We start from the raw sequence: 16,331 nt of genomic DNA, 5'->3' as shown, positions 1-16,331 counted from the left end.
CATATCATGGATCACATGGGCCAGTGAAGCCTGAGGTCCAATTACGACAAAGTTCTGTCCACATGGAGAAAGTCAGACATTTCTAACCAGCATGCATTGTGGTCAACACAGCATGAACACGTTCAACCAAATCTGCATAGCACTGCATGAATGGGCCCTAAGTCACACTGGTTCTCATTTGTTATGGGGATTATTTAAGGAATGTTATAAAATGAATGGAAAAGTATGGCATGACTCTTTTAACTTAGGCCTATGTGTAGGTCAAATGATGTAAGCAAATGCAAGTGAAAGATTTCCTGGGGATGTCCGCCTCCTTGTTGTCCCTGTCAGGACACTTCAACAGACACAGGCAAGATACAATATTGAAAGAGGGTGGGAATAGTGCAATATCAGTATAGACTGACATTTAAGATAAATATAGTGCAAGGCAGTTCAGTGCAATAATGTATTAATAACAATATCGTAATTGTAAGATTGAAGTATACATGAGATGAGCAGAACAGCCTTGCTTGACTTTGTTCAGTGTAAGGGGGGGGGCTATTTCTGAGCGTTCGACACTGCTTGGGGGAAGAAGCTGTTTTGGCGAACAGTGCCCATATTGTGCCAGAGGGAAGGAGGTTGAACAGTTTGTGACCAGGGTGTGAGTGGTCTGCAGAGATTTTTGCTGCCCTTTTCCTGACCCTGGACCAGTACAGGTACTGGATGGAGGGAAGGTAAGCTCCAATGATCCTCTCTGCAGCCCTAATTGTACATTCAGTCCCTTGTTTTGGGCCTTTTATGATGACCTCAATTGCTCCTGCTCCAATGGATTTTATTTCTGACAACCTGTGAATATTTTTGATATTTTAAGGATGACCTGCATAAATATTGTAGACCACATCACAGTGTTGTGGGATTTCCAATCTCATACCAATATTTGTCCTGATGCACTCCCTCATAGAAATGCACTCCCATTTGTCTTTGACACCTTTTACCATGCTGCAGTTCTTTTTTTTACTCTTTTTAATTAATGTGGAAATATAGACCTGGTTTCTTGTATATGGGTCTTCTTTCTTCTCTTTAGGTCCAGGATTAGTTGGGACTAGATGTCAAATTGCATGATGGGTCTAGGGTCATGAATGTGGTTGCACAGTAGTTGCTACGTTTTTGTATCTTACAAATCATGCCCTTTTTTACCTGACACAGGATTTGATGTAAACACAGGAAAAAAGGAAGAAGGAACCAGGAATTAAACTGAATAGCAGCAGATGTTTTCTTCAAAAGTATGAAATTCTGAAGTAGCCTATAAATCTAGCGGCAGCAAATTTACATGTGGGTCTGGCTCGTCAGGCTAATTCTGAAGTGCATTTTCACAAAATGTTTTACAATTTGTGTCCTGGGAAAGATGATTCATTTTCCAGGACAATCACTCCAAAAAGAAAACAAGGGGAAACCACATGTGACAACTGTAGTGAGCAGGCACATTAGAAATGTGAAAACTGATTTTTGAAAGGTTGTCCCTGCATGTATAGGCAAATTACCAGGACCTATTTTTGAAAGAAGTTTTATTAGATGATCTGGGAGCATACTGGCACCTTTATTCAAATAGCCTAATTTGCAATTTAAATTGGCAATTTCGTCATGCAATTTGAAAATATTATCTCCAATATGTAATTCAATATGCAAAGTGGCAGTTTGAATTATTTTGCTGAAAAATTAGAATTGACATTCTTTCAAACATTGTTTTAGTGACTGCTGAAAATTAGAACACCCACCTTAAAATCCATTTTTCTTGAAGTACATTACATCCATTTTATGGTGGTATACAACATAGTGCATAGAAATAATAACTACAACATTTTACTTCATGATAGTTTGTGAAATATAAGAGGGGGGGGGGGGTTTAACCACACTCTACCATACTGAATTGCATTTCAATTAAAAAAACTTTATTTATCCCCGAGGGGCAATTTCTCCATGCAGGCATAGTGACATAAGACATAACACAACATATAAGACAGGACAAAAGAAAGAACAGAAAAAAAAGGAGAGGGATCGAGGAGGGGCCTGGGAGAATTCAGTTCAAAATGCGAATAGCCTCAAAAGTTAAGCTTAAAAAGGTAGCCTTCTTCCTGTTAGCCAGAGGACAGCGCAGACGCCTGCCAGAGGGCAGCCTTTCAAAAACTCTTTGTAGGACATGGGCAGAGTCTTCTAAGACAGTGTTTCTCAAAGTGTGGTCCGGGGACCATTGGTGGTCCGCAAGCTATCCCAAGTGGTCCGCGAGCAGATGTGGTAAAATATAATATGGATGAGTTTTTTTTGCCATATTGAACCAACTTGTATGTAAATCCAAACAGTTCTGCAACACTGCCTATGTAAGCTACGCCAGTTTAAATCATATGAATCCTCTGACACAATAAGCAAGGTTCAAAGACAATAAACAAGGTGGTTCAGTGAGTAGGCCTATTGTGTAATATACTGCTGAAGTAGGTCTACTGGTTTTTTTTTTAGCTAGGTGGTCCGTGAGTTTTTTTTTTATTGGTTAAGTGGTCCTTGGTCTGAAAAAGTTTGAGAAACACTGTTCTAAGATGCAGTTGGCTTTCCTTAGTGTTGCCTTGTCGTGCAGTGATGTCAGAGATGTCAATGATTTTAGTACATGTGTTCACAATGCTCTGGAGGTGTTTCTTATTTTTCATTGAGAGGGAGTGAAATCAGCATGAAAAGGTCAATAGCCTATACCTTCAATAAATATGGATCTTCTTTCTTCTCTTTAAGTCCAGGATTAGTTGGGACTATGTAGATGTCAAATTACATGATGGGTCTGGGGTGATGAATGTGATTGTGTAGTAGTTGCTACATTTTTGTATCTCTGCTACCAATTAAATACATACATGCCTTTTTTTTTTACCTTTTCACAGACACGGGATTTGATGTAAACACAGGAAAAAAGGAAAAAGGAACCAGGAATTAAACTGAATAGCAGCAGAGGTTTTCTTTGAAAGTATGAAATTCTATTGAAGTGCATTTTGAGGAAAATCAGCATGAAAAGGTCAGTAGCCTATACTTTCAATAAAGGAGGTGTAAAATTTTTAGAATCTTGCTCACTTCAGTGTAGTTTCCTCAAGAAATACTGGCGCTGTTGACATTTTTTCAGAAGCACCCTTTGTGACAAAATGCAGTTTGTCATCAATGACAGTGCCCATATTTGTATTCATATAGCCTTCAACTTCAGCTGGTTCCCCACGGATTGTGGTTGCAGTTTTTTTATTCAGATGGCAATTCATTTAGCAATGCCATCGCATCCCTCTTATTTTGATTAAAAATTAGAACATATTTTGATACATTTTCAAAATGCATGCTAGTTGTACCCTACATTGAATATTCTATTACAAAACCAATTGCCATTTGAGTAAAAGAGACCAAATGCATGAAAAAGACAAGACCCTGAGTGACAACAGAAAATGTCTAATAAGACGGGACTCTGGTGACAATCAATATAAAACAAAGTAGACAACATCTGAATACACATGAACAAATAAGGACTTGATCCGTTGTGAAACTCATTGAAGAACGAGATTGGCCAATCAAGAAACGCCTCTATTTGTTGAAACGCGACTGTGATTGGTTCCTTTGCCTGTATAAGTTCTTTCCGCTTCCTTTTCCAGTCTCTCTCTTGCACGCGTCTTCAACGAAGCAAGGTAAGGACCCATGGCTGACGACTGAAATGAAGATTTAAAACGTTTTTAATAATTTCTAGTTGATTTAAGCACCATGTATTTAAACATAACACGTTTCTGTATTTTACTAGTCATACTAGTGGCCGAAAATCGCAACGATTTAAGAGCCATCCCGACTTAAATTAAATTGCGGCCTGTTCAGCGCCAGCAGCCATGTTCTTGTGCTCGAGTGGCGCCATGTGTCCAGTGTAGCACATAGGCTAAATTGGTGTTTTCGATCAGTCGGTACACTTGAATTTTTCCGATTTGTTATTTGGTAAACTAAATCGTATGGTTTTATGCTGGCGGTGGTGTTACAGTTGGGTTAAACGGTTTTAACTCATGATGTTACTGAAGGCTAAAGTTTGCTGAAGCTAACACGCAGGATCACTTCATAGTTAACATTAACATTAGATTTAATTCACATAGGAAGCTGTTAGTTGGCCAGGACCTTAGCACCTAATGTCTAACAACCTTAAAATATCTATTCATAACAGTTGCAGGTTAAGTTACGGATTAGCTGTTCAGTGCTATACCGTCGTTCCCCCTGCACATAGAAATCTGTTTCCTACTATCCCTGTTTGTCTGCATCCTACGACTACCAGGGACGCTTGGTTTCAGACATGTCCTTAACGGTACATGTACGAATTAGTTTAATCGTAGATGTCACTAAATATTGTACATAAACGTGTAACTAATGCCTCTGTACTACCATTGGTTATAAAACTAACAAATTGTTGTCTTTGCAGCACTCTTCACCTTGTCTTTAAAACGCTAAAGCGATCCTTGGAAGCACTGCAAAGATGCCCAGGGAAGACAGGGCCACATGGAAGTCCAACTATTTTATGAAGATCATCGTAAGTGTTGTCTTGACAGCAGTAATGTGTGAAACTCGTAGGATGTGTCAAATTTATCAACTTATCAGTCCTGTATATAAGGCTTCAAAAATGGAATATTTGCAGGTTAAGTTACGGAGCAGCTGTGCAGTACTGCTCTGTCGTTCCCCCTGCATAAAGAAATTCGATTCTTACTATCCCTGTCTGTCTGCATCCCACGACTGCCAGGGACGCTTGGTTTCAGACATTTCTCATTGTTTTTTGTTTTGTCCCTTAAAAATGTTTATTGTGGCACTAACTGTGGTTTTATCCACCTGGACAGCAACTCTTGGATGACTTCCCAAAATGCTTCATTGTGGGTGCCGACAATGTCGGCTCCAAGCAGATGCAGCAGATCCGCTTGTCTCTGCGCGGAAAGGCTGTTGTGCTCATGGGTAAGAACACCATGATGCGCAAAGCCATCCGTGGCCACCTGGAAAACAACCCTGCCCTGGAGAGGTGAGCGGCATCTTTATATCTGTGATATGTTGACCCTAATTGCTTGTCAAGTGAATCCAGATGCACCTGGCAAGATCCTAATGGACTTCTGATTGTTACTCATGATTGACTATTGGGCTTAATTTTGAACTCTACTTTTCAGGCTGCTTCCTCACATTAAGGGGAATGTTGGCTTTGTCTTCACCAAGGAGGACCTGGTTGAGATCAGGGACATGCTGCTGGCCAACAAAGTAAATCTTCGCATCTGTTTCACATGGTACATGTACAGTAATTTGTACATTTGTGAAGCCCATAATGACCACTGATTTATGCCTAGGTGCCAGCTGCTGCTCGTGCAGGTGCTATTGCCCCCTGTGATGTAACTGTGCCAGCCCAGAACACTGGTCTGGGTCCTGAGAAGACCTCTTTCTTCCAGGCTCTGGGCATCACCACTAAGATCTCCAGAGGAACCATTGAAATCTTGGTATGTTTGCAGTGCTCCTCTTCTCAGTTCATGCTGCTGGATCTGCTTTGGTCAGAGTGCCACAGTTTGGGCATATAACATGCAGCTAATGATCTAACCCATACCTAACCAAACAGTGTTTTGTAGTAGCTGGTGTAAGCTGACTTCAGGCAGCGGCCTTAACCTTGATCAGATGATTGTTTTAAACTAACATTAAAGCACCAATGAGTGACTAGCTGCAGGTTAAGTTACGGTGTAGCTGTGCAGTGCTACCCTGTCGTTCCCCCTGCACATATAAAATCTGTTTCCTTCTATCCTTGTCTGTCTACATCTCAAGACTGCCAGGGACGCTGGGTTACAGACATGTGCACACATACAAATTGGTTTCATTAATGTTGGTTAATATACCCAAGTTGACATGAGGAATGGCTAAGTCTGATCAATATTGACTGAAGACATGGCTAAGGGTTTTTACATTCTATTTAAAGTGATGTCCCAGTTCTCTACACGCTGCAGGATCTAATTTGGGCAGAGCTTCACTCACGGCTTTGTGTTTTTCCTTACAGAGCGACGTGCAGTTGATCAAGCCTGGAGATAAGGTGGGCGCCAGCGAGGCTACGCTGCTGAACATGTTGAACATCTCGCCCTTTTCCTATGGGTTGATCATCCAGCAGGTGTACGACAACGGCAGTGTGTACAGCCCTGAGGTGCTGGACATCACAGAGGAGGCCCTGCACAAGCGTTTCCTTGAGGTGCGTGGACACACTTGACGTGCAAGCTGACCAGATGACTTCAGCATTTTCAATTAGTTTGAGTGGGCTCTTGTTTATGAACCAATGCAGGATATCTACATGGCAACTGTTCAGTGCTGTTTTGTCGTTCCCCCTGCAAACATTAATCTGTTTCCTACTATCCCTGTCTGTCAGCAATTCCACGGCAGGCAGGGACGCTTGGTCTCAGACATTCATGACTTGTTTTCCCAGTATATTACTAACCAAGGTGTTTACTAATGTGCTGAGCTGTGCTTATGTAGCATCTGATGGCTCTAAAAACCTATGCTAATCACAAGTCCTCTTTATTTTTATTCTATATATAAAATGTGTAGGGCGTGAGGAACATCGCCAGTGTGTGCCTGCAGATTGGGTACCCCACTTTGGCTTCCATCCCCCACTCCATCATTAACGGCTACAAGAGAGTCCTTGCTGTCGCCGTGGAGACTGACTACTCCTTCCCCTTGGCAGAGAAGGTGAGTTCACGTAGTTACTACTTAAGCTGTTTAGGGGGGGTCGGGTTTGAAAATGGCTGCTGATCAACCCGTGCACAGAAGTGCCTTTGAATCTATAGTAGCCTAAGATGTTTGGTCTTTGGTTATAACCCTCCAGTAAGTGACAAGTTGCAGGTAAAGTTACAGTGTAGCTGATCAGTGCTACTCTGTCGTTCCCCCTGCACATAGAAAATCTGTTTCTTTCTATCCTTGTCTGTCTACATCTCAAGACTGCCAGGGACGCTTAGTTACAGACATGTGCACATGAATGGGTTTCATCAATGTTGGTTGATTCAATTACATATTCAAATTGGCTTTAAGGGTTGGAAAGTGGCTATTGATCATTCAGTGCACAGATGTGCTTTCTTTGAACCCATAGTAGCCTGGGACGTTTGGTCTTGGACACTAAATCCCTATTCTTGACAATTTCACAAAACCCAGTCAAGAACTCTGACTGATACTTACTAATGATGCTGAAAGCCAGTAGGATCACTTATCTGATGTATTGTTTCTTGGGAAGATGTCTTAAACGCTGTTTTCCTCTCCCCCAGGTTAAGGCCTTCTTGGCTGACCCGTCTGCCTTTGCGGCCGTTGTGGCACCAGTAGCTGCTGCAGCAGAAGAGGCTGCTGCTCCTGCTGCAGCCAAGGAGGCTGCCAAGGAGGAGTCTGAGGAATCGGATGATGACATGGGCTTTGGACTGTTTGACTAAATCAGTGAACTCATGTTCTGTTCTACCAACCAATAAAAGAAACCTCTGAATGACTTTGATTTCTCTGGTGTGATTAATATGAATACAGTTTTAGATACATGTATATCCAATTTAGGAGGTTTTAGAAGTGTTTAAGGAGGATCCAATTTAGGAGGTTGTAGAGGCTGATTATGACCGCACTGTCTTGACAAATGAATTTTAACAGATTTATTTTGTGACATTAAGTTGAGCATTACCTTTTTGCAATGCCAATTGGTTACGAAGTGAACCTGAGTTTGCCTGGTCAAGGCCTTAGTTGTAGTAGGCATCGCAAAAAAAAGTCCCCACCATGCTTGTAATTTTGGTGTGCGGCTGCGCAGTATCACGTTCAAGCGTTTCGCGAAGTGGGTGGGATTTGAGCTGTGGTTAGCCAGCTAGCCTGTGTGTGCTCGCAGGAACTGTTAATCGGCGATGTCGATGGGTGTGATCCTGCTTTAGCTTTACGATACCTTTATAATATACCCGCCGGCAAAGGGGAGAAATTCCAGGAGAAAGAAATCTAGCTGACTCTCAGCCGGGGGAGGGTGACGCTAACTAGCTGCATCCCTGGACAGCTCTTTTTGGCGTTAAACATTCTGTGGGGGGAACAGAGGATACGTCGAATAGTCGAAAACCCCAACCACTGCGATGGCGAGAGACTACGATTACCTCTTTAAGCTCCTCATTATCGGTGACAGCGGTAAGGAAAGCCTGGGGATGCCAGACGGGAAATAGGCCTGTATAGTTTAACGCCACACATTTGTATTGATATTTGGCAGTGGTGCTTCGCGTTTTTTGACAGATTCTTGGCATGGGAATAGTTTTCTACCACTAATTTAATTGGATGATCGAATTAATAAACAGCCTTTTTGTCGGCATGAAAACAAAATGATAAAACGATGCTACTCTAGTTTGCTACCAGTTTCACTAGCAAGTTAGCCTGTCAGCTAGTTAGCTTGCTTGTATTCGCTAGCTAGCAGATAGCTTTCTAGGGCGGGGAGCAAGTTGTTCGGCTTCCTAACCGGTGGTAACATCGATACTGAGATGTAAAAAACCTACTCTGTCGATGTTTTGAATTCTTGTTCAGAAAAACACATTCAGAGGTAACGAATACAGACAAAGTAGTTGCATATACATTACTGTCGGCAGTTAGCGACGGAAGGATAAACCAGTTTGGCAGTTATGCCAGCTAGCTAGCAGCCCTTTTGCTACAAGTAATTCATCTGCCTGCCGGCCATCCTCTTAAATTTGACAAGCTTGATTTATGCCAGCAGCCCCAAGAGAACCTGTTTTGACTATCGTTTTATCATTATCGACGTGCACTCGTAGTTTTGGTTTAAGATTACTTTTCGTTTCAAATTGTGTTTGATAGCTAATTGGTTAACCACTTTGATGAAGAATAACCTGACTACCGCTTGCTAACCAGTGAAGAAGTGTTGTTGTCCTGCTACGTTGATCTGGCCATTACATGGGGCCAATGTTTGTCTGGGCGTTGACTCCTGCCATTGTGTCTCTGTGTTTTGTTTTGTTTAATCCAGCGACAGTGCGTGCGTACTGTGGACCCTTTGATGCATCATTTCACTGTGCATTGGCATCTGTGTGTGATGTTAAGCCATCATGCGACCCTCAACTCTGCTCTGTTTCACAGGTGTGGGGAAAAGCAGTCTGCTGCTTAGGTTCGCCGACAACACATTTTCAGGTAAGTTGTGTATGTGTATTGTAGAAGTGAAGTACAAACCAGTGAAGGGTATTGGATGGTACACTACTAAGATAGATCTTATGAACCAAGCCTGTACATCAACTCTGGCCTCTAACGAAGAGGTTATTGGAGATGTGGTGGCACAGATATTAATGAGTTTCAGGGGGTGTATGTGTGATGTAATGGGAAAAGAACATAAGTATGTGTACAGCAGTAGTATGTATGTGCTTATGCTTAATGTACATGAACACACGATCAAACCTTGTGTGTGCATGTTTGTGCTTTAGGTAGCTACATCACCACAATTGGCGTGGACTTTAAGATCCGGACAGTGGAGATCAACGGAGAGAAGGTGAAGCTCCAGATCTGGGACACAGCTGGACAGGAGCGCTTCCGCACCATCACCTCCACGTGAGTAAAAGCAATGCACGCTGGGTAGCGGCGAACCATGACGGCCACATCTGTCACGGCTATCTGTGATGTACACACCTTTGGGTCTGACTGATGGTGTTTGTGAGGGATGCACTTTGATCTTCAGCCTGTGGAATAATGGCATTGTGGCTCTATTGATGTTGGAGAATTTGGAGAAAGGGGTGGCTATAAGAAAGTGGCCTTGTGTAGAATCTCTAATGTGTTTGAATTTCCACAGACTAATATGAATCACAGGACTGTAAATCGTACAGTCAGCGTGTCTCATTTCAGGGGCTATATGGTTCTAAGGCCTGATTCGTAGACCGGTTGCGTCATAGTAGCGCGACTAGTGCTGTCCCATTTCGTAGGCTCCTTCGAATTCGGCCGACAAACCCACCCTTCTTTTCCCTCCTTAACCTTTAATGTTGAATTTATATCAGTTTAAGTGAAGATCCTCATTGAATCACTTGCCCAAATATTTGTAAAGTTCTTTCCGTAGAATCTATCCTTTTTTATTCTAGATTTCTGTAGATTTTTCTTCTGCACATTCCAGTCATTCACAGAACGCTTTCAGTTAGGAACATGCCATCTCAGCAGACAGCGCTGTGCGCTAGAGAGAGAGAAGCGGCATCCTTTATAGCTCAGTCGCACACTTCCCTTTTTCAGGTGCTGCTTGCCACCACTGTCCAACACTCCTCAATTCCCCTGACTGTATGGTGTGATCCTTGGGCGTGTAGATGATGGCGCACAACAGCGCTCAAGAGCTGCTTGATGTGTACGCCCTACAGGCATGCTACAATGTGTCTGCCAATGTGCATGCCCTACAACCATTTTACATGTGTGCCATTGTGTCTTCGCCACGTGTTGGACAAGAGCACAGAGCTCATGTTTGAACTTGACAGTGGAAATAACTTTTCATTGACGTCTGCTCATAGTAGAGATGAGTGTGGATCACAGGGATTGTGTGTTGAGCTGCCATGTGGATGGGCTCCCTACTGGGCAGCGTACGCGATTACTGGACTGTGCCGTGAATAGCAAGTCTTGTCCGTGTCAGATTGTCGCCCAGGGAATGGACTGTTGCCCTTTGGGAAATGAACTTACATGTGCTGACCTGTGGAAAGAACTCAGGTCTTTGGAGTGCAGCTCATACTCATAGACAGAACAACAGCTCAGCTCTGTTTGCAGATAGACGTGTCATTGTTTCGCAGGTGTTTGTCACACAGATTGGGTGACGTCATTCTGTCCCTGTATACATTATCAGATCCCTGTATGCATTATCAGATTGTTGAGGGGTTGTAAACATTACATAAAGCAATTAAGTGAATTCAGCTGACTTTTTTATGGCATCAAAGTGTTGGCGTCCATAACATTTAGGATTTTTTCTTCTTTGACATTACACTCTTTGCCCTGATCAAGCCATTAAAGGTGTGGCTTTTCGGTATGGGTTGGGTTGGAGTCCGACACAGGTCAACACAGTGGCCTGTGTCCGGGCAGGACTCTGAGACTGACAGGCGTGGGCGTTGTTGTTGTTGTTGATGAGGCCTGATGGTAAGCTGCAGCCATGTGGCATGGTGTCTCATTAGGAGTAAGTGAATTTCAGCCTGGCTGAGCGGCTCTGTGCAAGCCCTCTTGTGAGAGGTACCAGGGGGAAAATAAGCCCTGGACTGGAATTGGAGTAAGGTGTGCGTGTGTGTGTGTGTCATATTTGAAGCTTTCCATTTCTCTTATTTCATTTCATGCAGAATGCAGAAAATGACCATCCCAGTTGTTACTTTCATATTTGTTAGTGAGTTTCTATAGTTCTACAGTTACTTGGCTTTGGCTTCTCAACTCAGGTTATAAGTAAGTATTATACTTATACTTACTTGGCTTTGGCTTCTCAACTCAGGTTATCTTAGGATCATAGCCTGAAAGTTCTTGGTTGAGAAGAACTTGGTCCCCTTAATTTGTAGTCAGCCAATTAGTGAACTTTATGAAGTAGTTAATCCAATGCCTTTCAGTACAGTTTAAAACTAAAGTCATTTGCAGTGTCCCTACACTCCCTAATCAAAATGATTGCCATTGGGGGATGTCTGAAGCTGATATATCTTTGAAATAATAAGGAGGGAGGGAAGCCAGTATATTGCTGTGAGCAGTGTGTTGCAACTTTTGAAGCCGTGAATGTGGATCAATCGGAGAGAGCATAGACTGTCTCCGTACTGGGGTCCCTCACCACTCTCCCCACCCGCCATGGTGTACTCTGCGCTTGGGCGACAGAGACCGGGTATGTCAGGTCACCTCAGACGACGTCTTCCTGTCAGATAGAGAGCGGTTGCTTCTCTGCTCAGGAACTGATGTGGCTTTTGGGTCATGCCTTTGTGTTCTAACACACACGCACACACGCACACTTACAGAAAGGCATACTAAACCACTTCCTCTCACAGGCTGCACTAGTCTGGAAGCTCACAAAATGCCACAGACACAAAGCAAAGACAGACAACCGACTCATCAGGCGTCTGCTCACTCCATTTCCCTTTCCCCATGTCAGATACTACAGAGGGACGCACGGGGTGATCGTGGTCTATGATGTCACCAGCGCAGAGTCATTCGTCAATGTCAAGCGGTGGCTCCACGAAATCAACCAGAACTGTGACGATGTCTGTCGAATATTAGGTAAATTCCTACGTGTCTTTGATATTCTTCCTAGCTTTTCATACTTGACATTGTGTTGATGCAGTTTGTACAAATAAGGGTGGCGCACTCTTTAGTCAGAGTTGCATGTATTTCATGAAATAATTATTAATTAACATTACTAATTACTAATGAATAATTACTAATTACTACTGTTCAACTCCAAAACTTTATATTAATTCCACTTCTCAATGTCTTAGTGGGCAACAAGAATGACGACCCGAACTCCAAAGTAGTGGAGACGGCCGACGCGCAGAAGTTTGCTGAGCAGATGGACATCAGGCTGTTCGAGACCAGTGCCAAGGAGAACATCAACGTAGAGGATGTAAGTCCTGTTGATGGACATGGGGGTGTGGAAGCCAAGTGGGAGACCTGTAGGGAAGGTCGCATGTCATATATTAAAGGTCACAACAGGGGTCATATCCTCTCATGAGGAGGAAGGAAGGTGAGAGGTTAGATCGAGAAACAAGTGTTCATCTCTGCCCTTACACTATTGTTGCCAGGTCAACTCCCCTTAATACAAACAATCAGATGCAGAGTTTAAAATCTGACCTCAGAACAGCAGAGGACCGAGATAAGAGAGCTTGATGATTAATATCACCTCTTGGTGACGTTAACACTGCTGTAAGATATGTGCATGTTGAAGTGCAGACGAAATACAACAACAATTAGTTAATATTGTGTAGTTTGGCCTTCCTCTCAGGGCTACCATAGTGTTGACTGCCTCCCAAAGTAACTGGCTATTGACACATTTGCAGCATGCTAAAACAGACATGCATACCTTTCAAAATGTGACGTCTTAATAGGACAAAGTTTTGGTGTTTCCCGAGTAAAAGCATACAGTGCTGCGAATCAAAGCCTTTTAGTGTTTGTCAGTGCATGATGGCAAGTGTTTTGACATTTTATATTTATGGATCAATCATCAAGCCTAACTCTGTTTTTTGTTTGTGTGTCTGTGCGTATCTCTCTCTTGCTCTCTCTCTCCGTGTGTGTGTGTGTGTTTGTGTCTGTGTGTGTGTCTGTGTCCTGACGGCACCACGCAGATGTTTAACTGCATCACAGAGCTAGTGTTGAAGGCCCGGAAAGAGTCGGTCGCCAAGCAACAGCAGCAGCAGCAGAGCGAAGTGGTGAAACTCAGCAAGAACAGCAAACGCAAGAAAAAGTGCTGCTAACAGACTGGACCCTTATCACACTCTTATCACCCATGCACATGTACACACACACACACACACACACACACACACACACACACACACACACACACACACACACAGACACACACAGACACATGCTTACATACACACAACAGACAAACACAGCCATCATTGAACTGACAGAGAGGGAGAGAAACCAGGAAAGAATAATCTGACGCCAACCCCCAGAGACGGACTCCACTCAGTAAAAAAAGAGAAGAAATATATCTATTTAGAGATTTAATCAAAGAAAAGAAAGAAAAAAAGAAACATGGACTTTTGGGATCTTAAGGACATGTGCAAACTCAAATGTACAGTTTTTAATCAGGACGGAAACAAACGGCGCATCTCCCCGTCTTCAGGGGAACCATCGCCGCGGCGACCGTCAGATTTTTATGGAGATAAAAAATTATATATATTTTTTCTGTTCTTGCATTCGCATTCAAACTCCCCCACCCCATCCCTTACAGCATGCTTCCCTATTTTTTTTTTTTTTATCAATTCCCTCTGAATGCAAAGTTCCAGCAGAGAGACGTCTGTGATCCAAGTCAACTATGTCAGAGTGGACTGTGCTGAAACAAACAATTATGAAGACGATGGGAGCAGCCAGCTGAAAAGTGCTCGTGTCGGAATTCATATCGGCAAAACGGATCCAACAGACCAGCCAACAAGAAATCTGCCATTCTCCTACTTCTTAATGTTTATTATTGGATCCCCCAGTCCTGTCGCCAGTTTTGCTCCCCCCCTTGTGTTTTGGTGATTTTTACACTTTAAATGAAGACAAACTATCTGTGGCCACCATGGACCAATCTCACTCCACCCCCCCCCCCCTTTCCCCACTCTCCCTGCCAATCTCTCAGAGAGAAAGTTATGCCTTTTTTTTTGTTCTATCTTTTCTTTTTGTAAATTTGTATTTTTTTACTAACAAACTACACCACTGTAAAAAAAAACAATCAAAAAAACAAAACAAATGTGTTTAGAGATGAAAAGGTGTTAAGGGTCTAAGCCTGTCTTTGACTACTGCCACAGAATCAGACCTTGGAGCCAGTAGAGTCGCACCAGAACTTTACTGTCAAACCCAAGACAACTGGACATGCATTCTCGTAAGCTGTGCTAACAACAACACCGGACATCTCTGTGTTCTAATAGGCACGGGTTCTAACAGGAAGCAGTGCCGTGGTTCTCTGTGGTAAATGCATTAGCGGTGATGAGTAAGTTGGGCTTGGGTTAGGGCTTCTGCTGATGTGTGGCAGGCAATGCCATGGCACTGGTCACGTGTGTAGGAGACTGAGAAGAAATGTTGGACCTTTGCGGGCTGTCAGTACCACCTTGCAAGCCTCATGCCAAATTCACACACACCTCCGCATCCAACATCTCCATCACTCATACACACACACACACACTCATACACACGCTTGCGTACAGTCATATATATATAGATGTGAGTGCCAGTCAGACATGGATGCCATAATCTCTCTCTACAGGGGCTCCCAGGCCGTAGAAGCTGAGCCCCCAAACCACCAGCACTTAATCTGGGAGAGAGATCACTATGACTGAGTCAGTACACGGAGGGTGGTGGCTTTTGCGTGTTTGGGACCAGGCCGATGGTTTTCACAGGCACTGACCACACTGTGTAGTCTTAAACAGTTGCCATGGGCACGGGCAATATTATGGCCATCTTGAGACTTGAGCATCAGTATGTTTATTATAGAGCAGGCCGCTGATTGACAACCAGACTGGCCAGTGATGTGTGCCAATTACTGGAGAAGCACAGGCGGAAATCCCGTCCACCGCAGCAGCCAAAACAAAAAAAAGGAAAGCTCCTCCATGCAGAACCGATGGCTGAGGGGTTGACGTTAAAGAACAAAATGAACATATCTGAACAATGAAAAGTTTAAACCAGCATGCTTGTAAAAAAAAAAATGCTTTGAAAGGAAGTGTGTGATTAGTTTGACAGCTCAAATGTCAGCATTTCATAGAGCTGTAGAGTGACTGGACAAAGCTTAGCAGGTTGACTTAATGAGTTCCCCGTCACTTCCCCCGAGCCTGGGGTGACGATTACAGTTTTAATCTTCACTGCTCAGACAGCCGCCTTTACAAACCCAGGAGAAATGGGAGCCCCACAAAAAAGCTTATTTACAAAAACATAAAGTTTGAAAGATCATCATCCTGTTTATTTATGTGTGGATATCAATGTTACCACACACTGTGTGCACATGCATATGCACAAACGACACATATACAAACACGCATGTGTGTATATAGACACCGGTATATGCGTCTGTTTTGTGTGTTTCTATATGTGTATGTACTGGTCTGGTGTACACTGGAAAGATGAAATGTTGCCACTCAAGTCATTGTTTGCCCCATCATGAATCTAACCAATAATAAACATTTTAAGAGAATGGATTTATGTTTGATGTTCTTTATATAAAGTTTGTTCTAAATATAGAATATAAAAGCAATGCGTCCTGGGTACCCTTGCGAATGTAATACTATTCAGTGGCCACATGAAGGTGCTGTATCACACAAAACCTTATTAGAGTAATAGGCCTTTCGGTTTGCATCTGCACTACGAGGATCACCAAACAAATAGCAGATGGGCTGTTGATATTCAAAAGCTTGTTATGTTGCTCAAACAAATGATTGTGTCTTTTGTGGGATGTGGTTGGCACTATTTTTGCGATGGTTTAGCATAGCTTCTGGTTGCAGATAGTATCTGTAAGCCTCTGTTGTAACTGAATACTGAGATGTGACCAAATACAGAAAATTAGTAATAACCTTGCATTTGGTATAGTAAGTAGGAAGTTATTGTCATTAGAGGGAACCCATGGCTTAAAAAAAAAAAAAACTAATGCTCTTTCACACACATTTGTGTTGCTGTTTGATTGTTGC

General features: G+C 42.9%; 2 protein-coding genes and 5 non-coding genes across 7 annotated transcripts; all 7 read left to right on the top strand.

Annotated features, from left to right (window-relative positions):
• The first annotated feature begins 3,608 nt into the window (after positions 1–3,608).
• Positions 3,609–7,498, top strand: rplp0 (ribosomal protein, large, P0). The gene is made up of 8 exons (XM_076283742.1): positions 3,609–3,677; positions 4,445–4,552; positions 4,854–5,029; positions 5,172–5,259; positions 5,346–5,492; positions 6,038–6,223; positions 6,577–6,717; positions 7,287–7,498. The coding sequence occupies exons 2-8, from the start codon at positions 4,499–4,501 to the stop codon at positions 7,443–7,445; spliced, it is 951 nt and encodes a 316-aa protein (XP_076139857.1). The 5' UTR covers positions 3,609–3,677; positions 4,445–4,498; the 3' UTR covers positions 7,446–7,498.
• On the top strand, positions 4,193–4,320 carry LOC143123572 (small nucleolar RNA SNORA63). Its single transcript, XR_012986859.1, has one exon. It is a non-coding gene; the product is annotated as a small nucleolar RNA SNORA63 (small nucleolar RNA).
• On the top strand, positions 4,652–4,779 carry LOC143123571 (small nucleolar RNA SNORA63). The gene has a single exon (XR_012986858.1). It is a non-coding gene; the product is annotated as a small nucleolar RNA SNORA63 (small nucleolar RNA).
• Positions 5,708–5,836, top strand: LOC143123575 (small nucleolar RNA SNORA63). The gene has a single exon (XR_012986862.1). It is a non-coding gene; the product is annotated as a small nucleolar RNA SNORA63 (small nucleolar RNA).
• Positions 6,308–6,435, top strand: LOC143123573 (small nucleolar RNA SNORA63). The gene has a single exon (XR_012986860.1). It is a non-coding gene; the product is annotated as a small nucleolar RNA SNORA63 (small nucleolar RNA).
• LOC143123574 (small nucleolar RNA SNORA63) lies at positions 6,865–6,993 on the top strand. The gene has a single exon (XR_012986861.1). It is a non-coding gene; the product is annotated as a small nucleolar RNA SNORA63 (small nucleolar RNA).
• A 364-nt stretch (positions 7,499–7,862) lies between the features above and the next one.
• Positions 7,863–15,845, top strand: rab35a (RAB35, member RAS oncogene family a). The gene is made up of 6 exons (XM_076283741.1): positions 7,863–8,163; positions 9,112–9,162; positions 9,450–9,573; positions 12,101–12,225; positions 12,444–12,568; positions 13,287–15,845. Exons 1-6 carry the CDS (start codon positions 8,112–8,114, stop codon positions 13,413–13,415), a joined length of 606 nt encoding a protein of 201 aa, XP_076139856.1. The 5' UTR covers positions 7,863–8,111; the 3' UTR covers positions 13,416–15,845.
• The last annotated feature ends 486 nt before the right edge of the window (positions 15,846–16,331 follow it).

This window comes from Alosa pseudoharengus, unplaced genomic scaffold (genome assembly GCF_046254945.1).
Source record: "Alosa pseudoharengus isolate Yale_2024_CS ecotype anadromous, Long Island Sound unplaced genomic scaffold, YU_APseudo_1.1 YU_APseudo_1.1_scf_14, whole genome shotgun sequence".
In the NCBI taxonomy this organism is placed as follows: domain Eukaryota; kingdom Metazoa; phylum Chordata; class Actinopteri; order Clupeiformes; family Clupeidae; genus Alosa; species Alosa pseudoharengus.
The sequence above is the reverse complement of the archived record's forward strand: the minus strand, read 5'-3'. Positions and strand labels throughout refer to the sequence as shown.